The following is a 27,926-nucleotide window of genomic DNA, read 5'->3' as shown; positions in this document are numbered from 1 at the left end:
TACTGGCAGATGAATCAAACATGGACACACAGTACCTGAAGCCATAAAGCACCTTTTAGCCCAACAATCAATTTAATCACCTACTGAGTGTGGGGGGGTTGGATCTGTTTTCTTACTCTAACAAGGTTGAACACAATCCAATATTATGAAAATAATAACTGCACAGACCCTTTCACAATTAAATACATCAATCCATTTTACACGCTTGTTTAAAATAAAATAACTACACCAACCACCCCCCCATTATAAGATATCATATTATCATATCATATTTTAGATTTTCTCTTTTTTCCCCAGTGGGGAAAATCAGGGGTTCCTGGGACAAAGAGGACATACAAAGAGCATAATAAATATATATGTGGACATATTTTCATGGCCGTACTGTAGCTGTAGTGTGCTGAGCAGCGTGGACACACATTGCACTGTAAGAGTCCAAGACTACTCCTGGGGAGTACTTACTCACTGGATTATTATTATTAGTGTGAATGCTTGTTTGTCTGTATGTGCCCTGCCATTGGCTGGCCACCAGTCCACGGTGTACCCCGCCTGTCGCCCCAAGTCAGCTGGGATAGGCTCCAGCATGCCCCCGCGACCCTACTGAGGAGAAGCGGTATAGAAAATGGATGGATGGCTGGATGATTATTATTACATTTGTGTAATGCTATATAAGTTGTTATATAGTTTTGACTATAATAACGAGAAAAGCACTCAGACACCGCAGACCTCCGCCAAGCACCATAGTACCCCCCCATATTGTGATTCACACCATAAATGTTAGTCCTGCCTTTATTTTATCTACATACTGTATTTACATTGCTAATGTTAACATGGTAGCCCTGCTAGCATGCTGCCATTAGCATGCTAGCTAAGTGCTAGCTATGAAAATGGCTAAAAATGTTACTATGCTAATGTTAGCATGCCAGAAGTGGTAACATGCTAACACCTAGTATAATACTGGTGTTTATATAAGTGTCTAGCAATGACAATTGTGTGAAAATGCTACTATGCTGATATTAGCACGCTAGCAATGCTAACATTAGTATGCTGACACCTAGCAAGATAGTTCTAAGTCCTTATTATGAAAATGGCTAAAACATGCTACTATTTTAATGTTAGCATGCTAGCAACGCTAAAGTGCTAACATTAGCATGTTAACACCTAGCAAGAGCTAAATCTTTACATACGTTTCTGTCTTTGGAAATGGCGAAAATGCTACTATTTTGATGTTAGCATATTAGTAATGCCAACATGCTAAAATTAGCATGCTAACACATAGCATAATAGTGGTAAGTGTTTATATAAGTGTCTGGCAATGAAAATGGCTGAAAAGGCTACTATGATGATGTTAGCATGCTAACACCTACCATGATGTGCAATTTACGGGAAAGTGTAAATGTCCCGAATGAGTTGAGAATTTTGACTTTGGAACGGTCTGAATGGGTTGAGAAATGTGGCAGTGGTAGTAGGTAATAATAATCATGATAGGTTTTAGGGAAAAGAGTGAGTTTTGGGAACATTTTGAATGTTGGAATTTGGATCACCCCCAAAATGTAATCACTTCTTCTATATCCCATTTCCAGCGATTCCTGAACATGTCATCCAAATCCGTTCAGAACTTTTCAAGTTATTTTGAATAATAAGAAAAAGAATACTTGTACTATTATTATCAACTTAGCCATATTGTACTGAGCAGCCAGGACAACCACTAGCATGACTTGCATGAGTGGGTTTCTTGTTGTTGTCATATTTGTATTTGATGTTTCCCAGGTGCTGTTGGATGTTTAGTGTGGCGTTCTAAGCATGTTCCTGTCCACATGATGCAACCTCAGGAGTTGCACTGTATTTCAAATGTTCCTGTGGGGGAGGGGGCAGGAGGAGGGCTAAGCGAGTGACAGTTGAAACATGATGTCATTTAAACACCCCCGTCATGAAAAGCTGTGAATTGTAAATTGATAAGGAAGACATATTGTGCCTGGAGTACATCATCTGCTATCTAACCATAAAAATGATACTTGTACCCCCACTTGCCCTATTGGACCATAAATCCCCCCGCCCCGTCCCTCCTCAGTACATTTGAATGGAGTCCATTGTGTGATTTCATATGTTTCCATGCAGGGTTTATGGAGCTACGCTGGCCGTGTAATGTATTACCGTGTGTGTGTGTGTGTGTGTGTGTGTGTGTGTAACACATCCAGACTAATAACAGACTCGCATGCTTCCTCCCTGCAGCAGGCGGCCATGTTGCAGCTAGCGCCAGCTTGCCGTCTGTGCCCCAGCTCTCTCCTGTGAGCCAGCACACGGCCCCCGATATGAGGTGATCCATCTTCTCTTCTTCCATTGCATCCTCCCTCAGACGCCTATGCCAACGTGCACTCTTCCTCGTCTCCTAGCATCTCGGAGCGTCTGGAGCACGCTCTGGAGAAGGCAGCCCCCCTGCTGAGAGAGATCTTTGTGGACTTTGCCCCCTTCCTCTCCCGCACGCTGTTGGGCAGCCACGGGCAAGAGCTGCTCATCGAGGGCACCAGTGAGTACAGCCTGGTACTCAAACCTTCATCTTAGCAGTCAAACATCAGAAAAAACCACAATAAGCGAGGTGTTAGCATATCCTTTTACTGTTAGCACTTGTGTGTAAATATCCTCCATCACCTCCTGTATATGTTTAAAGGAAACGAGCCATCATCCACAATGCCTATGTGAGACATGAACACACGTCCTCCACGTTTCTGTGCATTCTAAGTCAAAAGAGGCAGCTGAGAAAGCACCTACTCCACCTCCACAAACATAATGGAAGCTGCGTATGAACCAAGCTATAGCGACGCTGTTGTTACTCTTGCTAGGAACTATGTTACTGGCATAGTGACACCTCGCCTTGCCACGCCACGCCGGCTAGCTACTAGACGCCTAGCGATTAGCTTCACCACACACTCGCTCACTGGGTTCTCGTCCGGGGGCCTGATGTCCCCACCATTTAGTGAGTAGCGTATATGGTAATGCTTTCATTCATCCTGAACATGCACACAAATGACACAGGAGCACGTCACATAACACAAGTCCACATGTCCAAAAAGCAACGCTTATTGACTGCAATTTACCCCTGTGGGGCACATCTACACCCAGATTAGCACCACGCCAAGCAAACCTAATGCAGTTGCGTTTGCTGCTCGGCGCTCGCGCACGGAAGTAGCGCTCTCGTGATGAGTGTGCACGTAAGTAAGGTAGCAGAGCTTGCGGGTCTGGAGGAGGGGTGGGGTCAGAGGCCAGGCCCTAATAGCAGTGTTTGGGATGTCTGCTGCCAACAAACAAAATGGAAAGTTGATGGATCGTTTTAGCAGGGGGGAGGGGGAGATGTGTGTCTGGGCTTATGGAGCGTCCAGTGGAGCCTTGGGGCCTTAGAAAGGTCCACTTGTGGCCTGTGGCATGTGTACTAGTGGACATATGCTGGTCCAAATATGTATTAGCTTACATGAACATCATGTCAGCTCATTAGTGGCATCAATACTCCATGTGTGCTTGCAGATGGCCCTGTTAGATCATCCATGGAAGGATCAGCACTCGGCTTTGGTAACCTGATCCCTTTTTCTGTCTCCAGGCTTGGTGTGCATGAAGTCCAGCAGTTCGGTGGTGGAGCTCGTCATGCTTCTGTGTTCACAGGCAAGTCTGCCATCTTTATCTCCTCCCTCCCTCTCCCTCGTGGCTTTCCCCGACGTGCGTTTGATTCATCCACCTTGGGTGCACCGAATCAACAACGGCAGCGGGAGAGTCGGACAGCCAGCCAATCAAATCGCTTATCTCTCCCTTCCTGCTCGCGTCCCCTTCCCAGAAAGCGAACAGAAGATACAGGCTACAGGGTCAAGGGTGGGTGACCTGTCCACGTGCCCTTTGACCCTGTAATGAAGATTTGATGCTCCTTTGTTTGGTTGCCAAGTTTATGCATTGATGAGTACTCATTTGGGGATCACAAGCAGGCGTGGGAAGATCAATGATGGCTGCCGTCAGTAACATCACCCCACCCTGCCTACCAGCGGCAGCTACACCTTTAGAGTAGTCAGTGTGCAGCCTTTTTAATACAGTCTGTGAATGCGCATTGTGTCCTGTGTCCTGATTGGCTAAGGGAGAACCCGCCCATTGTCAATCAGTCTCCTTCGTGTTGCCGTGCCGTGTTTCCTGTTGTGGGATGGCTAGCAAACAGCTAGCAGAGACTCTGAACGCTGACAAAACCCACAATGTCTACGAAACATTGTGCAGCCAAAAGGCAGAAGAAGATGCTAGCCATCGCACAAAGACTTGGACTTGTGCACATGCTGAAGGAAGCTGGACGTTACAGAATGAATGAATCTTGGGTAAACGGGCCGATTTAACAAGGATACAAAAATGCTTCATCGGAGAGGCTCGGCCAGAGGAGGGAAACGCACGCGAGTCACTTCAACATTTCTTGTGTCCAACCTCAAAGGTTGAGCATGAACATTCCGACAAGTTTGAACTTTGAGAGTGTTTGAACAAGAGAAACTGAGGAAATATGAATGCCTCTCCGAGGAAAGTGCTGAGGGGTCGTGGGCTATTTTGGGAAATAAGCAAGGGAACACTGGAAACTAAAGCCGATCCCAGGAACCATGCGCTCTACTCAAAACAGTGCATTCAACTTCAAAAAGGCCTCATGGCCAGTAACACGGGATGGTTCATGTGTGGTTCAAATGTGCTGCTATTAAAGCCTGATCTTGGAGCTGCTGCTACTTGGAAATATATCACAGCACCTACCTTTGACTCCAGAACATGCAGTCCAAAATGGCACATTGCACACATACAAATGGAGTTCCTCTTTTTGTGGGTTTTATGAGCAGGAAGCCCAAATCATGTCAAAATCAACAGTTATAGACTTAGTGGGCCCTGGATCCATAATCCCTAAAAGTTCAACTTCTGGAATGGAATTCTGGAAGTCAGTCAAGTTTCCCTTGATGTTCACGTTTGGTGGGGGGGGGTCTGTCGTTGTAAATGGTGTGATTTGTCCTTTGAAAAGGGATTCACTTGGTTTGAATGAGATGGCAGCGTCATTCATACAGCAATGCTTCTGTTGCCTGGTCCCAGTGAGTGGGTGGTGTGCAGTCGCAGGGGGGCGCACCGCTGCAGAAAGTATATGCAAGTACTACTTTGTGTAGTATTCTGCCTTGAGAAGATAGAAGATACCGTACCGATAATATCTGCTGGCTTTTTATTCGGTAATAGAAAAGCATGTGATTCATGATGGTGCACTTTTTTATGTTATCAGCTTTCATTTTGTAAGGAAATAGTACCTTGGCCCACACTTCTCCCCATTACTCACCCAGCTCCGCCCCCGACGTGGGCCCATTGCACATCTGTTTGGATGGCGGCGGACGCCACGGGATTTGGGCTGTAGCCCAAGCGGGGAGGAAGGGATACCTGGAGGGGGGGCAGATAGAGGAGCAAAGAGGGAAGAGTGGCAGCTTGTAATGCAGCGATTTGTCATATCTGTCTGGCTGTTGTTTCATGCTAATCTAATCAAAGCCTAAATCTCTACACCCCTTCCCTCCCCAAGCTTGGCTTATTTCTCCCTTCTGCTTTCAGCATCCCCATCCAATCTGTACACGCACACACACGCGCACACACACACACGCACACGCACACGCACACGCACGTTTTGAGAGAGCGGGGCAGCCATTGGGATTGGCTAGCTTGGTGTTGATTGCTTCCATAAATCATCCAAGCGAAATTCTCTCACAGCTAATGCAAATGTAATTTTATTGTCGTGTTCAAAAAAAAAAAAAAAAGCAGCCCAACTGAAGTGGGAGGGGGGACGGGGGTGAAAGTGAAAGCAGGGACAGACTTTCCTCCAGGCTAAATGACAACATATCATTATTTGTGTTTGTTCTCCTCGTGGGTTAACGAGCTAGCTAGCGTGATTGATGATGTCATTTAGGCCCCCCCCCCCCAAGTGCAGGAAGTGGCCGTTTCGTCTCGCAGGAAGCACCTCCGCGGCCATCTTGGAGGTAGATGAGAGTGAAAGGAGATGATTTTGATTGATCTGCCAACCCTCCCCACCCCACTCGCACTCCTCATCGGCCGATTGCGATAGCGCTCCCTCTCTGCCAAATTGTAATGAATTTCACCGTGCTTTGAGATGGAGTGGATCTGGGGTGAAAGGTCAGGAGGCAAGGGACTCCAGAGCAGGTTTTAATCAGGGACCCCATGAAAGTTGCATGGCGGCCGCATTGAGGAGGCGATGCTAAACCGCTCTTTAATGGCGAGCCCTTTCTAAACGAGGACAATTAAAGGACCATTTTCATCAGACATAAAGTGTTCGGGTGGCGCCTCAACCTTGCTATTGATTCTTACTGAATACACAAAGTTGACGATTAATGGTTAAATGCTGCACTGCACTTGGAAGGACTACATGCTGCAAACGAGAGTCTTTTGCACCGGACATGCACAGTCTAGCCTGTTTAAAAGTCATTTTAGGAAACCCCACTGGGAGCACACGGCCGCCTCCTGTTGTGTGTGTGTGTGTGTGTGTGTGTGTGTGTGTGTGGAGTTTTCATGCTAATGAGCTGCGTGTGTGTCCAACATGCGCTATTGTGTACTTTCATACAGCATGTACACTGTAACTCTACACTTGTCCAATGTAACAGATGGCCCATATCAGTATCGCATCGGTTAGTCCGTATCGAATCAGTGATATCGCACACCAAGAAGTATGACAGCTCTAAAATGGAGTTTCATTCAATGTATTGGTATAGCACCAAATCACAACAGTGGGTATCTCCTGGTACTTTGCACATGAAATGAAAAGAGAGAAGCGACTGGAAGCCCACATGAGCGATGAGGGGGAAAGTCATTTTTAAACAATGTAATCGAACACGTGGATTTCGAATAAATAAGCCAATTCTTTCAAAAGAAATCAAATAAAAAGAAATCGAATGCAGTTGTCGTTGCAGGCTGCTGTGGTGAATCCTGCAAGTCAAGTCATCGAGTCTGGAAATGACATGACAGTTTGATGGTATTTGTCAAGTTGAGTCCAAGGTCTGTTGTGCTGCAGCAATGTTGTGATGCCCAATTTTAGTATGACAAATGCTCATGTTTGTAGCTGAGCTTTGATTTCAGCTGTGTAGCAAAGCCTGCTTGAGTGAGACATTTTTGTCTCATTGAAGCGTTATTTTAAGGTGCACCAGGGTCGCAGTAGATAATTGGTTCCACTGTGTTGTCATACCTGAAACAACTATTCATAGTGCTAACATTAGCAGCTAACTGCAAACATTTGGTACATTTGGTGCACAAGCAAAGGTTAGTTTTGACCTGACTTGCTACTGTCTATAGGTGGGGGTGGGTGCAATGAAATGAAGTGTCGGGGGCCACGAGAGGCTGGGAGGACTTTCAGTATTAGTGCAGACCCGCCAACATGTATGAACTTGTGATACTTTGGAGTTGAGTCTGTACAGGACAGATGAATAAATAGATATTATCAGTGGCTCAATAGTATTTCAAAACGTTTGTGTCCCCCAGTGGGGGCATGACAGAAACTAATTGAGAAGCGCTAGTGTAGGATGAGCTTTCTAAGGGGGGGGGAATGCTCAGCGTTGTTGAAGGTGAAGTGTGTCCTGCATATTACATGAGCGGCTGTACTCTCCCTTTGGTCCACCTCACTTACTGTATGTTTACTCCCCATTTTTAGCACATTTACATTCAACAAGCTGCATTTCCTCTGAAAAGAAGCGTCCTCCCAAAACATCACATTCATAAATAATGCACTGAGATGAGAGGAAGCGCTCCTCCTCCGTCTGTCCAGCGCTCCGAGAAATCATCTCATCAGTTAGTGGACAGTCTACTGTGAGAAGAGCACCATCAATCTCCCCAGTAGCTGCATTTGTGTCCTGTAGATCAGCCATTATTGTCCAGCCCTCCGTCAGCCCATCCATCCTTCAGACATTTATCACAAACGCATCCTCTACACGAGCGCAAGGAAGGAAGGAAGGAAGGAAGGAAGGGTTCCATAATGGTCAAGCACTGATAGGACACTTTCCATTATTATGGTAGAGACAACTTCAACCACAGACCACTGAAACCAGAAACATTGATCAAATTCATGCTTTTCATGGGTTAGGGGATAAATCTTATATAGAACATAAAAAGCAAATACTACAAAATAAATAAATGTAAAAATACTAAAATGGAATTATTCATTAATCGTTTGGAGTAGGGGTGTGCCTTGCCTATTATCTGGCGATTCGATTCGTATCGCGATTCATAGGTCACAATTCGATTCGATTTCGATATATCCTGATACTTAAGTGCAAGACAGTTATTGCGATTTTTAAAAATATATGGTTCTAGAAACAACGAATGACTAAACTATTGTATTGAACATGTTGCAGACTGTGTTTGAGGTTGCAATGTTGGGAGCATTGTCAGTAACTACCACAGAATGTTTTGCACTGACGCCCCAATCAGCCACAACTTCACGCAGCAACGCCTCAATATTCTCTCCCGTGTGACTGTCATACATTGGGCGTGTTTGTAACACATGAACGCATCTTCCACATGTCATCCATGTGATGTGCTGTTACTGTTATGTCTGACTCGGTGGCCCTGGACGTCCAGGCATCACATGTTAATAATGCAACTCGCTCCGCAAAATGAAGACCGTCCAGCACATCGTTTTTTACTTCTTTGTACAATCGGGGCAAAGCGGCGTCAGTGAAGTGTTGGCGGGACGGTATGGAATAACATCACGTAATGAAAGCCATCACTTTCCAGCGAGCTCAGAGGGCGCATGTCTTTGCACATATAGTAGGTCACTGAGTGTTATTTTGGTGGCACGCGGTGAGCTTGAAGACAATTTGGCTAAATTAGCTTGTTCAAGAGTTAGTTGAGACGAGTCGCTTGTTGTCCCTTTACCTCCACGTCGCCGTGATGTCTGGCAACATGTGCACGGAGGTTCGTGGCGTTTCCGCAGTATTTCATCCTCGTGTAACACATTTTGTCATAATCTGGGCCCCCGTCTGTGGTGCTGTAAAAGCCAAAATGAGTCCAAATTGCAGATTTATAAATGTGCTTCGGAGCATCTCGTAATTCCCTCTCCATGTTGAAACTTTAGCTGTTCTCTAAACACCGCGAGAATATAGTGTGAAGATACCGCCCTGGAGTAACTCTCACGAGATGCTATCATTACTCTGGCGGGCTTGGGTGGTGTGCTGCCGACGCTGCCAGCTAAGTGCAGGACAAAAGGTGCTGCCATGAATACGGTACCCCCAAAACACATATGAAAACACTGATTTGTGCTGCCGACGCTGCCAGCTAAGTGCAGGACAAAAGGTGCTGCCATGAATACGGTACCCCCAAAACACATATGAAAACACTGATTTGAACATCTTTTGAATCGATGTGACAATCGTGCGATGTAATATCGCGATGTATCGCCGAATCGATTATTTTAAACACCCCTAGTTTGGAGTATGTTCCTCGAAGAATTCTGTGGGGAGTACTCCGGGGATATGGAGTCCCCGACCACCTAATTCAGGCAGTTTGTTGTCACAGTTTGGTTGGCATTGCCGGCAATAAGTCGGAGCCGTTTCACGAGTGAGGGAAGGACAGGCGGATTGGTGCGGCATCTGCAGTGATGCAGACTCTGTATCGGTCCGTTGTGGTGAAGAGGGAGCTGAGCCCAAAAGCAAAGCTCTCAATTTACAGGTCCATCTACGTTCCTGCCCTCACCTGTGGTCATGAGCTTTGGGTAGTGACAAAAGGACAAGATGGCGGGTACAAGCTGCCGAAATGAGTTTTCTCCGTAGGGTGGCTGGGCTCTCCCTTAGAGATAAGGTGACAAGCACTGTCATCTAGGAGAAACTCAGAGTAGAACCACTGCTCCTCCACGTTGAGAGGAGCCAGATGAGGTGGCTTGGGCATCTGGTCAGGATGCCTCCCAGACGCCTCCCTGGGGAGGTGTTCAGGACACGTTGGAGAGACTATGTCTCTCATTTGGCCTGGGAATGCCTCCGGTTCCACCAGGAGGCGCTGGACGAAGTGGCCGGGGAGAGGCAAGTCTGGGCTTCCCTGCTTAGGCTGCTTTCCCTGCGACCTGAACTCGGATAAGCAGAAGAAGTTGGATGGATGGTTTGATCCAAGCATGAAATGAAAAGAAAGTAAAAGAATAATGAGAAGGAATTGACTATGAAATGAAGTATTTCTATTTCGTGGTGGTATAAGGATGGTATGGAAAGCCGATCAATGAGTGCTGACCGCTAGCTCATTGGCTTGTGGCGCATGATCAATAGTTCACCTGTTTAAGAGATGGCCAGCTCTCCTGCTGCTCTGTGGGACAAGGACTTCCCCAAACACTTGGCTCCCCTTGACCCCTGACCTGTTGACCCTCCAGGTTAGCGCATGAGAGTGCATGGCTTGCAAGGGCATTCCAAGGACAGGTCAGCGTCTTCGTCATCAGTAGAATCATCTGAGAACCCAGCGACCTGGTTTGAGGTTGGAATGGTGGGTGTCATGTGGCTGCGCAGTACAAAACAAGTAGAGTTTGTTAATAATGCACGTAGTCCCCATCATGATGTAAACGATGAGCACATGAATCAAGCAGGCATCTTGGCTCAACTCTGATACTGCAATTTGACCCTCTTCTGATGGGTGTGTGTGAGGGTGTTCTACAATGCCTGGACACCCCACATTCACTTCCGTCGCCCTGTTGTGATGAAGCAATTGTTGCTGTCTGACAAGTGTTTCATATGTCACGCCAGACGCCGGCTCAGACATCCTCGTGCATCAAAGGATCCCACCGGAGGGCTTTGTAGCTCTGTGTGAAGGTGCACACGCTAACGGCAGTGCTTTGCTGTGTTCCGTTTGAAATGCACAAAAGAAGGTTGAGATCTGTCGCGAGAAAAAGGCGTGTTATGTTGGCAGGAAGTAGCCAGTTCCCTCGAGGATCGTTGCGATCCAAACAGTTGAGGGTTGAAAGAAAGAACATTTTCTTTTCCAGCGCTCTCGTTCTACGCCCTCTGAGGTGTCTGACCTTCCAACCACCTTCATGCACCATCCATGTGCTCCATTCCTGATGGCCCCTCGTCATGCTGCACCTGCCTTGGCGAGCGTCTCCCAGGTGTTGTGGTCTTTCAGAGAGGCTTTCAGGGTGTTGTTGGAACGCTCGAACAAGCAGTTCCTCGTACAGGACGTGCTTGGGACAGCGCTCATCTGACATTCTTGTCACATGCCCCACCCATCAAAGCTGAGATTGACAAAGAATGGTGACCATGCTGGGTGTGCTGGTCAGTATCGGGAACTTGGGCCTGCCATTTCACCCTTGAGGTCTTCTGAGGTAGAGTGAGAGCTGTAATGCAGCCGGGATGCCGCCTGCGTGAAAGGGTAATCTGCCATTCCAGGATGGGGGGTTTAACAGCCAACACAGTTGTGTTGGAAGTAATGTACTTTGTCATACCAGACGCTGGCACAGATGTCCTCACGCATCAGATGCTGTGTGAAAACGTTGTTAGACCATTCCATACGCAGCTACATACACGCGTTATGATGTGATTCAAACATATTTTAAGAACAGAACAATTCCACGCACTGTGCAAACGATACGATTCAACAGTTACATTTGTCATGAATCTCACATTCTAAAATAAAGAAGCCAATTGTATAAAAGTGTCTTTCTTACAGTATTTTCAAATGTGTAAAAGAGCACATTATATCCCCAAGCATGCTGTAAGGCAGGGGTCCCCAACCACCCAAACTTTCAGACATAATGATTAAAAAAACACTGGGAAAAAATCATTTGTAAATAACTAATAGAAAAAAGTAATAAAATACTTTTATGTACCATATTTTCCAGATTATATAACCCAGGGGGGGCAAAATTGAGAGCTTTGCCTTCCGGCTCAGCTCTGTCTTCACCACGAAGGTCCAGTACAGCGACCGCATTACTGCAGACGCTGCGCCGATCGGCCTGTCGACCTCACGCTCCAACCTTCCCTCACTCGTGAACAATTCAGCAGTCCATAAAAGTTTAGTCTCAGACTTTTTGAGGCTCATCTGTGTACTTTGTACTTTATGTTGAACTTCTCCCACCCCAAGAAGTATCTTATACTTCCCTGACGGAATCAGGGAACTGATGGCAGGACGCTGTGTTGCTGTGTGAAAGCACACACAGGTGTGCCAGTGTGGATGTCTGTATGAAAGCCCCCCTGAGGTCAGAATGCAGATTCTTCCTTGCAAGTTGCTTCACGTGGAATGTGGCCTCATCGTGAATTCATCAAGCCCAGCGGTCATATTTCTCCTTTTGCTCCTGCCAGCAAGGGTTTGATGGATCAGTCGCAGGCCATGTTGAGCAAACCCAGGGCTTGGGGGGCTGGCTAGAGGTGAGAAACGTAGTGGCGAGGAACCAGCCTGTCAGAAACGTGCACCACGCTGCGCAGTCCAGCGGGCGCACAAGGGTTCAAGATGAGTGCAAATCAAAGTGTTATTCTTCCCTCCTTGCCCCCCCAGTGCCCTCTTACGGCCATCGTTCTCCACCTGAGGGGCTGATGTGGTGGAATGGTACTCTCCTGTGAGACGTAGAGAAAACAGGCTAACACCAACTGGTACTTAAATATTGCTGGGCTCCCTGGCGTTGCCAGCTATGTGTGTTGTGCTGGAGGAGTCTGAGTCAAGGGTCGGAGTTGGGGGGGTGGGGACGCTTCCTGACAGGAAGGAAGTCTTGCTGAGAGGGCAGAATGTCCTTAAAGTAAAAAATGTATATCATATATATCATTTGGTTTTTAGTATGAGGGCCTCGCACGGCGTGAATGCTGGGTTATTTACGCTTTCAGTTGACTGACTCCCCCCTCCCCCTTAAAGTTGTGTTTTCTTACCTGGTAGGACCTTGGAATCTTTTACTTGTGTTTCTCTCCTGCTGTTCGCCGGCCTGTGCCCCCGCTGATAAAAACGTGTTCGGGAGCCTCTGATAGGATCTGTTGCAGAAGCTCGTTAACGTCTGTGGGACATGATTGATGTGTTCAAATAGCAAAAGTTCAGTCCTGTCATCTCTAGTCGTGCTTGAAAAGTTTGTCGCACTCTGGGCGGCTGTTACGTCTTTTAGCAGAATGTTGCAGATTGTACCCGCGCAGCTTTTTAACAAGGCTTTAAAACACAAGGAAACAATTACCTTCACCCCCGCCCTCACAAAAGAGCAAATGTTTCACCCTTGAACTTTGCTTTGCACCTTTGCTCGTGACATTTACAGTTTCGCTTTTACGAGTCAAGTCAACGTGAGCCAAAGAAAATGACGTTGGCAACGCTTTCATTGATTTTGCATTTAAGTTACACTGGAATGTACACGTCACACATGTCCACAAAGGAGCGGGAAGAAGCAGAGCTTATTTAATCCTACCTCCCCCCACCCGTTCCACATCGATTACAACACATTTGTTCACTTCCTGTATTCCAAATGTTCCCTTGCCAATTTTAGATACATACTTGTAGGAACAGTGTGGTACAATAGGAGTCCAGCAGCCATAATAGATATCTATTAATAAGCGATGAAAAGGGAAACACACAGGCAATGTGCTCCTTTACGCAGTCCCTTCCATAACATCATTTGGTTCCACATGCTGATGGTATATGTGAAGGTTTTAGCCCTGATCTCGCATATGAGTGTGTTAAGTTTCATTTTAAGGTCCGATTTCTCTTGGATTTTAGGGCTAAAAGGTTTGTATTACGGATGATCCTAAGTGATCTTTTTGCATCATACAAAGAGAGCTTCCTTCACATGTGAGCAGTATGGTGAGAATATTACTGACTTTCATCAATTTGGTCTCACTGTGAAAAGTTGCGATGATGCCACATAATCCTAACTAGACTCCCTCCACCTGAACAGTCAAACACTTGTGAGTATGAGCACGTCACCGAGAAGCACAAATGACTTATTTATTCTTTTTGTATTTTGTTCTTCTCCCCGTCTGTGCTTGGGCCAGCCCCGATGTTTGAAAGCGTCTCTCGCTCAGCAGGTCTGCTTTGTGTCAGCGGTATATTTGGATGTTGATTACGGATAATCAGCTGTAATGACGGAAGCGCATGGCATGTGTGCTTAGACTCAATGCCATCGTGGTGGAACACACAATGAAAATGTTGGCAAATGTTTCCTCCGGCTTCCAATCAGGATCAAGGGACCGCCCACGCGCTCGGTCCTATCATCTGCCGAGAGGTCAGGTTAAAGGTGAGAGGTCACAAATGGCTGCTTGTATCCTCTCATCAGGGGCGCTGTGGTCACGGCCCCCTATCGCGGCCATAAAAAGCAGTTACACCGCTGACCGGGGCAGCCCAAAAAATCCAATATTCCATCACTGACCGACCTGCTCCCGTTTGCGTTCTCAAATCAGGGTCATCGCTCTTTGAATTCAAGTAGAAGTCTCCGTCTGTGCAGCCGATAATGACACCATTAGTCTTGTGTCCACAAAATGCCAATGGCCGTCGTCAAACCTCATTTCCACGCCTTGGACTTATCTGCAGCTTTGCCTGCTTCAGTCTGGGTGCTGCTGGCGCTTGCAGCTTTATATCGTCCGAGCACCTTCAGCTGTGCCTCCTGTTTGTTGTCTCCACACCAAACGTCCATCCTGTAAATCTTTCCCTTCGTACTCTTCTCCAAACGCTCCACACTCTCCCTCGCCCTGGCCACTGGACCCTCTCACACCTGTCATGTATTCCGTCTTGCTACCATGGAACGAACAAAATATTTCAGCCTATGAAGAAGGGTATGTTATACTAAATATTCTGTTGCTCATATCAAAATAAAAGACATGTGTGCAATGCTTTTGTTGCTTAAAATAGACATATTTCTCTCATGTGATTGGACGGGATGGATAATCAGCCGCCCAAACTCCTGATGGTGTAAAGTCCGCCGCTTACCTCAGAGTATTTACAAGAAATCACATCAGGAAATGTAATGTTTGTGCTTTTCTGCTCCTCCAGAGTGCCGTTCTATTTATGGCTTGACTTCCTGTGGTGTTTATTTGAAATCCGGCTCGTGGTGAGCCTGGCCCGGTCTGGAATATCCCCACCGGCCACAGGCTAACACTCATGTTTAATGTCGTTCAACTTCCACCATCGGGGCCTCGAGGCTTCTCTCACGCGCCTTTCTTCCACAGCGAGGCCCCACTGCCCGAGTTTTTTTTTTTTTGTTATAATTCCTTTCCTATTTGGACCGTATTGTAAACACGGTCAATGCCAATAGGATCCTTCAGGACACAAAGCAGTTGTGAGTTGGAGGTTAAGTGCAGCTTTGTGAGCGTGACGTGCGGTCGGCTGCAGAGTGACACTGCACAGAAATGACTTCTCTTTCTTGAAGCCATAATTGGCTTTGATGGCTTTTTTTTAAACCATTAGCTTTGTGGAAACATCCCTAAAGTCGTCACGTATATGATGAATTTATATTAGAAATTCTTGTAAATGGATCCTTCCCTCCACGTCGTCGTGCTGATACGCTGGATCCCGGTGGGCTTCCAAAGGTCAGACGGTGTTTCCTCTATCACCATCAACGACATGATGACAGCAAAGTTCTAAAAAAGAAGAAAATACAAGAACTTTCTCACAACTTATCTTTCATGTCGTCATTTGCAACATACTTTTTTTTTGTGGGTACGTCATCTGTACTCAGTCTATCATTTATCATGTTCTATAATCTATTTACCGTGTACCACATTGTTATACTCCATCATCCATCCATCCATTTTCTATACCGCTACTTCCTCATTAGGGTGGCGGGGGCATGCTGGAGCCTATCCCAGCTGACTTTGGGCGACAGGCGGGGTACACCCTGGACTGGTGTCCAGCCAATGGCAGGGCACATACAGACAAACACTCACATTCATACCTATGGACAATTTAGAGTCTCCAGTGAAGCTAACATGCATGTTTTTGGAATGTGGGAGGAAGCCGGAGTACCCGGAGAGAACCCACACACACACGGGGAGAACATGCAAACTCCACACAGAAATGCCCAAGGGAGAATCCAACCCAGGTCTTCCCATCTCCATGTCTATTTAAAAGTGGCAAAAAGCACATTTGGAATACAGGAGGTGAACAAATGTATTGCAATTGCAATTGGTTTCTTCCTACTCCTTTTTGGACATGTAGAACTGTGAATTGTACTATGTGATGTATTCCAATGTACCTTGTATGCATGTTCATGAGAAACTCAACCATTACCTTTACTTTTACAAAGCCTGAATTTCTGAATTTTTTTTTTTTTAATTCAATGTAAGAATCTCTGCATGTTCTGAACTCCCCTTTCCACACCACTCTCTCTCATTGAGCAGCTGAAATGCTATAAAAATGTCACATCAGGACTATCGGGACTGAAGTTACCAGCGTTACCATATTCTGGTTTGTCAAAATGCTTGCATTACCGTCCATGTGGTACACGTGGGTACACTTGTGAAAGGCACAGCTAGCAATCGGAGAGTAACGGTACGCTTCAGTCCAGTTCGGGTCAGTTGTCGACCAAAATATCCACATGGCATTAAATTGTATCGTATGCGTTTGATGTCATTGCTACAAAGGGAAACATAATTCCATCAAGTATCACTGCATTGTCATACTTTCAGAGATACAATTAGGGATGTCCGATAATATCGGCCCACTGATATTATCGGCCCGATATTTGGCAGAAAAATGTAATATCGGTCAATATCCCTGTAGCCCTTTAAGCGCCACAGTTGCAACATCGCTGAATTTGCTGCTAATATGATAATACTTGTCTAACTTCGATCTGAGCAACGTTTGTGGGCACGTTTCTATGCAAAGTTTAGGAGTTTAGGGTGGCAGGACAACACCGCTAATGGTAAGCGGGGTAGCAGGAATGTAGAAAAAGGCGGAAATAGCGGCAGGCAGGCACGGTGCTCGACTCCTCGGCCACGCTTTGCCATGCCCAATTGCAAGTATTTCTCAGATGTTTGCTTACAGCCAAAGTCCAAAAGCTAATTGCTGACTCTGTATCCATTAGCTTCACAACAAAAATGTGTTTAGACAGACGGACGGATAGTACTTATTATATGTAGTGTATTTTGTGTATAACTGTCTGGTGCAAACCATGTGTGGTCCATCCATTGCGATGTCTTTTATTTTGCCATAACAAAAGATGGCGGAAGACAAATCAATTCATGGTAATGGCAAAGAGGAATGCCTCCAGTCGCAATGTGAAAAATATTCTGATCATTTTATCTCGAGCGATTGTGATATCAGTACAGCCGTACGTTAGTTTTTTTAAATTCATTTATTCATTTCCTCCAAAAGGGTAGAAATGATGTAGTTCTACATGCAGAAAACAACGTGGAATCATTCTGAATGAGGAATGGGTGGAACTTATGGTGCATCTCGGTGGGACTGAACTCCATCTTGTTTCTCACCTTCTGCATCAAGTAGCTCCAAGAGCAACTCTCTTTGGCCCCGTGGCGGGTTATTTAGCAGCCACAATTAAAAAAAAAAATCCAATCACAGCCGGAGAGTCAGCAACACGTGGGGTGGTTTGTTTGGGCGCTGGATTCTGTGGAATGTACAGTACAGCGTCAACAGATGAATTTGTTCCGTGCAAAACTGTACGAAAAACGTTGGTGAGAAAACCGAGTCATACGTACAAAACGTCAGGCTTGGACGTTACTCTCAGACTGCTAGCTTCCAAATGTGAGTGGCCCCCCAACAAAGGCAAAGGCTGATATATTTTTATTTTAGCGTAGAAGGGGGGGTGGGGTGGAAAGGAGGCTATTCATGAGACGTGGCTCATTTGTATGAAGTGATGTGTAATATGTGGTGTTTTTCTTCAAGAGTAGTTAGCTCTTTCACATGAGCTTTTTCACGCATACTTCTTCAACTCCCCAGGGAGGAAGTCGGGAGGGGGGAGCTTGGTGAGGTTCAGACAGGCCTCATAACCTTGTTGCTTTATTATTCTTTTGACGCTTGCGTCGAAGGCGTTGAAATGTGCCAGCAGAACACGAGCGCCGATGACCGCCGCCTTCCCCCCCGTGTCTTTGCCCCCCCCTCCCCATGACGAGGATTTAAGCTTCGCTCGCCGGGCCTCTGCGGTGGGATTGTTTAGACTGACACCTCCAAGCAAAACGCGCGTCAAAGAGAGGAGGAAATTAGCGTATTGGCGAGTGATAAATGCGCTTTGAGACCATACCTGTCTAGGCAGGAAGATAAACTAAAAACCATGACTCTTACGACTCAAATCTTTCCCTTTCCACATTTCTGATTGTCTAAGTGTTTGCTTTTTGTCTCTGCCTGCAGGAATGGCAGAATTCCATCCAGAAGAACGCAGGTCTGGCCTTCATCGAGTTGGTCAACGAAGGCAGGTAAGGAAGTGGACTTCATCACTGAAATGCATCATCGATGATCACATTTTACAGTGCATACAGTTTGCAAGGCATTTGAAAGCATCTTCTCATGGAGAAAAACAGGAAAAATGGAAACACAGTGGAACTTGATTGCTTTACTTGTTCATAGAATGCACACAGAACCTTCCTTCTCACTAACTCATTCAATCCCAGCCATTTTTCAAAATCACTAGCCGCCATGTTAGACGATTTTGACTGATCTTTCAAGGCACACAGAATATTGTGTTGTATGGCTATATAAACATGGAAGCTACCACAAGAAACATTACACTCCCTTCTTTCATCAGAGAAGTTTGTTTCTACCTGTTTTCAGCACTAGAACGTAGGCAAGTTTCAGGAAAATATCAGTTCCCAACTAAAACATGGAGAAAACTGCTTTTTGTGAAAAGATACATTTCAAGCATAACTTTCACTTTGACACAATTTACTGTTTTACTTTGACAGCTCAAATATATAAACAACTATACCAACATAGCACAAAAAAGGTTGTTTTACTTCAAATTAACAATTTATTTACAAATATAACACCATCAACTATTTGACTGATTTCATTTTTTCATTTGGAACGAAACTGTGTCTGTGCATGTGTTAAAATGTCCCTACAAGGTGTAACCTTGTACGCTACACTCCTCCACGTTCTCCCACGTTGCTCCTTGCTGTCGAGTGTGTATTTCATTGCAAAAGATCCCTTCCGAGCTCATATCAAATGCACTTCTGCCACCTTGTGGCTGTTTTCATGTCTTAAAATTGCTCTAACTGACATTTTTTTAAGCGTGCACTTGAGGGCTCGTGATGCTGAGGTGTCACTGCATACTTCAAGTTCCAAAAGCCAAGGAAAAAGCACAGCAAGTCCTTTGATGCTGTGTGAAGCGGCACACTATACATGCATAATGACATGTTTGCTGCATTTTTCCCGGCATATTTTGCTGATCGCTTTAGTCTGAACTGAAACCACGGGCATGAGCTGTGTCGCTAAAAGTCGGCAACTTAACCCTCACGGTATAGCTAGCGCTGACGTTAGCGGCCTCGTTAGCATCAAGAAGCGCCGGTGTGACAAGATGTGTGCCCTGGTAGAGTTTAGCATGGCGTGGCGTGTGGCGTTTGCAAGCAAATGTTTAAAAAGTCAGCAAATACACAATCCAACAACTTGAACAGATGTAGACAAGTTGTGAAGGACTGCATTTTAATTTATTTTAAAGGAAATCACTGACATTGGCAATAATTGGTAAGCAAAAACATTGACTAATTGTAATGGAATTTAAAAAGAGTTATCAATGAGATTGTAGAACCGTTGAACATGTATCAGTAACTTATCATTTCAGACTGGAACATTTCCCAACAAAATGAAGATAGCTAAAGTAGTTCCAATCTTTAAAAATGGAGACAAACATCAATTTACAAATTACAGACCAGTTTCCTTATTACACCAATTTTGTGAAATTATGGAGAAGCTATTTGGTTGGACAAATGTATGAATAATGATAATGAAGTACTAGCAGGTAGTCAATACGCATACAGAGCCAACATTTCAACTTCTATGGCACTGATGGAAATCACGGAGGAAATCACAACTGCTATAGACAATAGAAGATGTGCAGCTGCAGTATTCATGGATCTGACAAAAGCCTTCCATACAGTTCTGGATTTTTCCAGCCATTAGGGCAGATAGTATTGTAGATCTAAATGCCCTCCTATGCTCAACAGATTTACTCTACCAGGGAAAAGTGTGAGATACGCTTCCCCTGTTATACAGAATTTATTTGACTTTGAGGTTTTGTTGTTATGCAAATTTGGAGCGGCTGGATCGGAGCAGGAGGGGATAGAAAGGAAGAGAAACGAAAACATTCAATTTTTACATCAATGACATCTGTAAAGTGATGAAAGACTTCAAGTTAGTATTATTTGCGGATGATACCACTGCCTTTTGTTCTGGGGAACACAAGAGCTAATTAAAAAAGTCACAGAAGAAACGGCCATATTAAAAGGACAGTTTGATAAAAACAGATTATCCTGAACTGAAGTAAAACTAAAATAATGCTTTTTGGAAATAGCAGAAAGGACGCATACGACCAAATACAAATAGACAGAGTGGACGTTGAAAGGGCGAATGAAAATACATTTCTGGCGATATAATAGATGAAAAAATGAGGAAATCTCACATCAAAAATATACCACAAAAGTTGGTGAGAAATACTTCACTATTGAACAAAGCACAATTTGTTTTTGATCAAAAATCACTCCACACTCTTTACTGTTCTTTGGTGTTAGCATAGCTAACTTATTGTGTGGCAATATGGGGCAATCATTATACTGTAGAAGGAAATCTTCACTTGCTAAAAGTACTGTATCAGTGAGGATCATTCGTAATGCCATGTGTAAAGAACACAAAAATCCCTTTTTTTTAAATCACAAATATTCAAATTGGCTGATTTAGTAATTTTTCAAACCTCTAAAATAATGCAAAAAGTTACAATAACAACCCGCTACCCAAAAATGTCATGCAATTCTGCTCTACAAGAGAGGACAAGTATGATCTTAGAAGAAAACTAAACTTGAAACACTTGTATGCGAGAACGCTGAAAAGCCCCAGCATTTCAGGATGCCCAATTAAATTATGGAACGGATTGAGTAAGGAACTCAAACAATGAAGCAAGATGTGCTTGTTTCTATTATGCTGATTATTATATTAATTGTGGAAAAAATCTTAATGATCGTCATATTGTTACATTACGTTATCATTATTCTATGTCAGGGGTGGCCATTACGTCGATGACGAGCTACCGCTACATCGCCAAGGTAGTTTGGGTCGATGGCGTAAACGTCACTTTCTTGTAGTTGTCATGTGACATCAGTCAGCTGACATTAAGCTCCCCTCCTGATTCGTTTCAAGATGCAACTTTCATCTTCATGATTGTGATGATGGATGAACTAACTCTGCTCTAAGATGTCTATATCTAGAACTAAAGTTATCTGTTCACTTGTAGCGGCTCTAGCTAGCTACGTAGAAAAAAAGTGTACTGTTGACTGGCTTTGCTTGGCGTCATGAAGTCTACTACAGAAATCAGTGTTTTCTACACGTTGGCTTCTTAAACTATTATTTCATGATGACATTAAACATGCGCCCATTGGTGAAACCTGTTCAATATGTTGCCTTGACTTGGGCTGCAGTGTCTTTTAACTGGATGTAACACATGAAGTGTGTGTCCTAATGAACGTTCCATAGCTAATGTGACTGACATATTAGCAGTACTCACTCACTAGTACACAACTATTTAGGATTATGTGGAATGATCTTTATTTCCATATTGAAGGGAATTATGATAGCAACTACTTTGATGACCTGGAAACTTTGAACATGTGAATGTGAAATACTAATCATGAATATTTACAATAGAATTTCACAGTTTACTGCTTACATGTTGTATATGTTCTATGTTTTACAGAAGAGGTAGATCATTTGGACTTGTACTTGCATGCTGGTATACATGTACAACCTACAGAAATACATACTCCTGTTTGATTCAAATAAATATATACTTTGTATATTTATACTGTAGTAGGAGGTAGATCTTTGGGACTTGGTCATTTTAAAAGTATGTATTAAAAAAACACACATGGAATACAGGAAGGGAATGAAATGTACTGCGTGACATGTGGAACGGATGGGGGGGTAGGATTAAATAAGCTTAAATATAAACCATAAATATATACACTCCACTTCCATCACGTTCTATTATGTAGTTTAAAAATGAAAGTTTATAGATTCATACGGTGTTTTTGCCCAAGGTCACCACAGCGTGACAATGTCATAGCATCCCATGCCATGTCTAGTGGTAGTGATGATGGACATGAAGGGTACACGTATTCAGTGTAACTGGATGCAAAGTAAACCCGCTTGGAAGTACTAATCATTTATGTGGATGCAGAGGCGTGGTTATTGAGGGCAGGACCGGGGTCAGCGCCGGAGAGGCTTTTTGAGGGCCCCCGCGCCTCCGCTCCCCTGCTGCCCTGCGCTGCAACAGCAGGCTTAGGTTACAGTCTTCCCCTCCACCACCCTCCTGTCCTCTCTCAGCCCCCCACCCAGTCCCACCTCTCTGGCCCTTATTCTGTTATTGTTCCACTTTGCGCCGTGCTGACCCGTGAGGGGTTTTGTCTTGCACAGCATGCGTCGTTGATCGACACAGATAAGCAGAATGCTCGCGTGCAACAACGGCAGGCAAAGAGCTGCCCTCTTGTCAGATGCGTATCATTAACAAATCAATTAGCATCTGCACCCCAGGATGCTGCTGCTGCTTGAAATGAGATTTTCTGCTGATTTAGCATGCTTATTGTCACAATTATATGCTCATTACTTGCAAACTTTTCCCACATCCTGCAACCACAAGCAGATAGGACACCATTCAAGAACACTCAAATAAGAATGAAGTGGTGAACTCCTCTAAGCATGCAAATATTCTCTCTTCTCCATCAGACTGCTGAGTCACACCATGAAGGACCACCTGGTCCGCGTGGCCAACGAAGCAGAGTTCATCCTCAGTCGACAGAGGGCCGAAGACATCCATAAACATGCCGATTTTGAGGTGAGAACTTTGTCTGTTGGCTGACCACACGTCCTCTTTCATACATGAGACCTCCAAAACCCAGCATACATTACTCCTGACTGGAATATAGTTGGCATCATTCCATTTCTTAGTGCTACAGTATAGCTTTGCTTTATGATTTGATCTGTGGTTTTATTTTCAGTTGTTTCATATTTATTTGTTTAATGATATTCATGAAAGGGATTCCAATACATCTAGTAGTTGTTGTTGATTTTCATTTATTTCTGTTTTTGTTTGAATGTGTACCATTCATGTGTTGTAATGAAACAAAAGCAAACAAAGTTGACGTAGTTTGATGACCTAAATTAGCTAATATTTGATAGTAATTTCAATTCCTAATTATTAAAAATCCCAAAAGAATTCATGTAAAAATGTGTTTGATACAGTGCAGTGAAGAGTATTAACGCCATTTTTGTATCTTATTAACTCATTCAATCCCAGCCATTTCCCCCTCAGTAGCGACCATTTTAGACCATTTTGACCGATCTTTCAAGGCACACAGAATATTGTGTTGTATGGTTATATAAACATGAAACCTACCAAAAGAAACATTACACTCCTGTCTTGCATCAGAAGAAACAAGTTTGTTTCTACCCTTTTCTGTTCTTTAGTAATCAACTGTAGAATATAGGTAAGTTTCAGGAAAATATCAGTTTCTGACTAAAAAAGGGAGAAAAGCATCTTTTTGTGAAAAGATACATTTCAAGCATAACTTTCACTTTCAGATTTTTTGCTTTTGCCACAACTCAACAACTGAACCACAAAAACAACACAAAAGGGGTTGTTTTACATCAAAATAACAATTTATTTACAAATATAACACCGTGAGCCATTTACAGTTTTCAGATTTGGAACTGAACTATGTGTGTGCACACGTTAAAATGTCCCTACAATGAGTAGCCTTCTGCATGCTACACTCCTCCACGCTCTCCCACTTCCTCCTTGCTGTCATGTGTGATTCTTCATTGAATTGATCCATGTCGAGCTCTTGTCGAATGCACTTCTGCCATCTTGTGGACGTTTTTGTGGCTTAAAACTGCTTGAAAAGTCACCTCTTTTACTGTACAGTTGCGTCATCGCCTCCCTTTTCTATTGCGTTAAAAACATAATATAAAGGTTTTACATGGCGGTTTTTCCATGGAGATACGTTCTTTCATGTGAAGGTCAAGGTTCACCTGAATGATTTGGGTTTTTAATGGCTTGTTGTAGTTTATTGTAGCAAATCATCATCGGTGCTCTTTATTTTGGAATTTGTCAGGATTTGTGGGTCCAGTTCCAGTTGAGAAGGAGCTGCATTGAAAGAAGTACTCAGCAAGCTGGCGTTGTTTCGCTGTGTGAGAAAACACAAGCGGTTGAAAGAAGTTGAGCATCTGAGAGGATGTGATTGTGAACTTAAGACGGCGGGTTTGGACCGCCGTCTTGCAAGTGGGTGCTGTCTACTTGCGAAAACGTGGCCAAAAGTTGGGGGTCCGTACGTGGTGAGTACCACCTCAGTACGGATTTGGGAGCACGCAGACATGACGTAGCACTTTTAGTGCAGGAGGAGCTTTTGCCACGTGCGGGCTGCGTCAGGCTACGGATGACGTGTGACGCGCGTGCCCTCGGCAGGCAGCGTACGCATAGCACATGGACTCAGTCTCGGCACGTCCCCAGTTCGACTGTCCAATGAGCGCGCAGAGCTCGCGTGGACCGTGCCGAGTGAGCGTGTGCAACGCGTGTTGTGCGTACCGATTTCTGCAGTGGGGCCAAGGTGACAGACGAGTGCCGGCATTTCGTTTCCGGGATGCCGAAGACACAGAAGAAGGGGTCGGCTGCATCTGCGGCTCAGATGTACTCCCTCCCTGGTCTTTCCACTCACTCCCCACATTTTCAGAAAAACATGGCGGCTGTGGCCTTCGTAAAAAAACATACGGACTAAAAACATGCCCGGTGGGTTGTGACCGAGGCTTAAGAGGTGTCCGTCAAGTTGACGTGTGCCAAACAAGCGAGAGGACGTGGTGCTTGGCACACGTCGCTAACCAAACATCGTGGGACCGTATCTGCTTGCCGCTCCTGGAACATAAAACACTGCCGCTTTCTTCTCCCGATGAGCACAAGCGCCGCCATTCACACGAGGAAACTGAGCATTCCCGCCTCTGCCTTCTAGATCTCCCCCCAATCATTTCCTGTCCTGCAGAGATCCTGTCCATTCTTCTCCCACTGGGGGTGTACATGGCATCTTTCTTCCTCCTTCACCGCCTCAGATCTCAGGAAACGGCTGCCTTGAAAAGTTGTAGATGGACGCGAGAGGTTCTGGCCTGAAGGCTTGACTTTGCCGTAAAATGTGACAGTAGAAGGTCAAGGTTCAAGGTCAAGGTCTTTCTTTCCATCTGGCTAAATTGGAATGACACTGAAGAGTCGTAAGGGTTCCCCTGTTGGAATACACGTCTCAGTCTCCTCATCGTTTGTGTACTGTCTACTACACGCAGTCTTCCAGTGTGACCCAGTATGGACCAGTTGCTTCGTGATGCCATTATTGATTGTCATTTGTTTGTGTTCTGTAACCTGACATCATCAAGAAACACGCTTGCAGTTTATGTGTATGGGTTCTCTCCTGGGTCAGAGGTTAGTTAGCTTTTGAATTGAAGCCGCGCTATCAGCCGCAAGCACTGATTGGAAGACGATGTTTACAACTCCTACAAATATTTCATTGCATTTCCCCTCCAAACTTCTTTCTGCAATCAAATGGAGTCTGTCGTTCATCCCTGAAACCAGGTTTGCTTGACCCCCTGAGAAGAAGTACCCCCGTGCCCCCCATCCACCCCCCTCCTGATAAGTCATGCTCTGATATTGCGGTATTGATTTTTGCCTCTGAGCTCAGTTTCAGCCTGATGGAGCCAACGCTTTCATTTTGTGCTGCCACAATAAAAATAAGAGCAACAATGAAACATGCGCCCCCACGCCCACCTCACCCCCACTCGCACCAATGGAGTGGGGGAGTTTGATTGTTCACCTTGGCTTTTTTGGCGGCATTGTTTCTTGGTTTTGTGTTGTGGCAGCTTTCACAGTGCTAACTCCAATACCGATCATCCATGAGTGAAATGACCGATATGATCTGATTGATTAAGTGTAGATTATACGATATTACTATGTTACTGTACTATCTGAATGGAATTTGATGCATGTTTTGGAGTAAAACCAATAATAATGCCAACAGCTAAATTGTTCAGTGACACTTGAAACATTTTTACTTAGCCCATGACAGTGATATCCACTTCCCCATGGGACAAAAAAGAGCTCCCAACTAACTGCATTGCTCGTTTGGTTTAAAAACCAAATGTCACTCAGCTAAAAAATCACATTTGGTCAACTCAATACGGGTGTTGGTAACCCGACGTGACACAGCACACATGTAAGCTTTGCTGCCGGACGGTCGTTTTTTGTGATTGGCTTTGATATGCCGATCACGTGTTTTTAATGGGAAATCGGCTGATGCTAATCGGTGGCTGATCAGATCATCAAACAAATGTAAATATTAGTCAATGACAACACAACTCAACACTATTAAGGGAGAAAAAAAATCAACGCTACATGGCCCTGTGTGAAAAAGTGATGCCCCCCCCCCTTTAAAACACAACTTAAGTGAGATGAATTGAGATCTATCAGTGTGAAAAAGGTTATAAAGCCATTTCTAAAGCTTTGGGACTCCAGCCAACCACAGAGAGAGCCATTATCCACAATTGGCCAAAACATGGAACAGTAGTGAACCTTCCCAGGAGTGGCCGGCCAACCAAAATGACCCCAAGAGGTCACAAAAGACCCCACAACAACATTCAAAAAACTGCAGGTCTCACTTCCCTCAGTTAAGGTCAGTGTTCATGACTCCACCATAAGAAAGACACTGGGCAAAAACGGCCTGAGCTGATAAACATGCAAAACAATAAATCAGGAACGGGGCTTTTGAATTGACTTTTTCACACCACTGGATGTTTGCACCATTTTCCACTGCACGGTACCTACTTAGGTCCTAGAAGGTGCTATTTGTACTGTTTGCTGGGGCAGTAGAGGTTACACAAATAGAAACGAGCAAAATAAATACCCATGCTAGCGTTAGCATAGGTTGTTGCTGCATATTAGCTGTGGATGCTGGATTATACTCTGCAGTCTCCATGTTGCTGTTTTGGCCCTCAGTCTCCTCCCAAATGAAAATCATACACATTTACACAGTGACCACAACTAGCACACATGCTAGCGTCATCTTACCCTGTTGCTGCCCTCAGTCTCCTCTCAAAGCCAGCATAAGTTCAAGTTGGCATACCTTGTTTTTCTCCACAGTTTCCACTTTGCTGCTGTGCAGCCCTGCAATCCTTGTAGGAGCAAATAAAACTCCAAATAGACATGATTGTTTGTTAGCTAGTCTCAGTGCGTCTGATGCGTTTAATGCAGCAGGTTTTGCATTTTTCTAGTGTTTTATTTTATTGTTTTGAAGTGGAAATGGGACGAGCCAAGCTGGTGCTTGGATGCCATGTGTGGGAATTCCATGACTTAGTCCTCCTCAAGCCAAGACAATGCAAGTAGTGTCTTTGTCAAGCTGCGAGTATCTAGGAGATCCAACTTGATGGACGGACTGGCTCACCTTTTGTCTCAGTCACACTAGGAGTGGAAGTCGGCGGGACGGAATTGAGCGATCTTTCTGCCTGGGGAGTTAGGTTATTCCAGCCAAGCATAGGGTGAAGTAGAGATGAAGATAGGGCCAAATCCAATTACCTTTTAGGGCTTCTTTATCTAATAGAATCCTTGAATGTGAAGGGGATCTACAGATTGGACACACAACAAATGATGGTGGCTGATATCTGGTGGAGGGAGAGGGGCGCTCGAGAGAGAGAGGGAGAGAAATCGAAGACCTCTTTTTATGGGGCTGTTCATTAGTGATGAAATGTGGTGCTCTGTGGGGCACAAGGGCAGATAAGAAGGT

General features: G+C 44.7%; 1 protein-coding gene across 7 annotated transcripts in view; it reads left to right on the top strand.

Moving 5' to 3' along the window:
* The window catches only part of lrba (LPS responsive beige-like anchor protein), a 284,780-nt gene that overhangs the window by 76,847 nt on the left and 180,007 nt on the right, over window positions 1-27,926 (top strand). For all 7 annotated transcript variants that reach the window (XM_054778104.1, XM_054778108.1, XM_054778107.1 and 4 more), the window contains exons 31-35: window positions 2,230-2,314; window positions 2,391-2,524; window positions 3,590-3,651; window positions 18,265-18,329; window positions 22,843-22,951. In XM_054778104.1, coding sequence (XP_054634079.1) covers window positions 2,230-2,314; window positions 2,391-2,524; window positions 3,590-3,651; window positions 18,265-18,329; window positions 22,843-22,951 — 455 coding nt within the window. The remainder of the gene's footprint in view (window positions 1-2,229; window positions 2,315-2,390; window positions 2,525-3,589; window positions 3,652-18,264; window positions 18,330-22,842; window positions 22,952-27,926) is intronic.

This window comes from Dunckerocampus dactyliophorus, chromosome 6 (genome assembly GCF_027744805.1).
Source record: "Dunckerocampus dactyliophorus isolate RoL2022-P2 chromosome 6, RoL_Ddac_1.1, whole genome shotgun sequence".
Taxonomy (NCBI): Eukaryota; Metazoa; Chordata; class Actinopteri; order Syngnathiformes; family Syngnathidae; genus Dunckerocampus; species Dunckerocampus dactyliophorus.
This window is presented reverse-complemented; position numbering and strand designations above follow the sequence as displayed.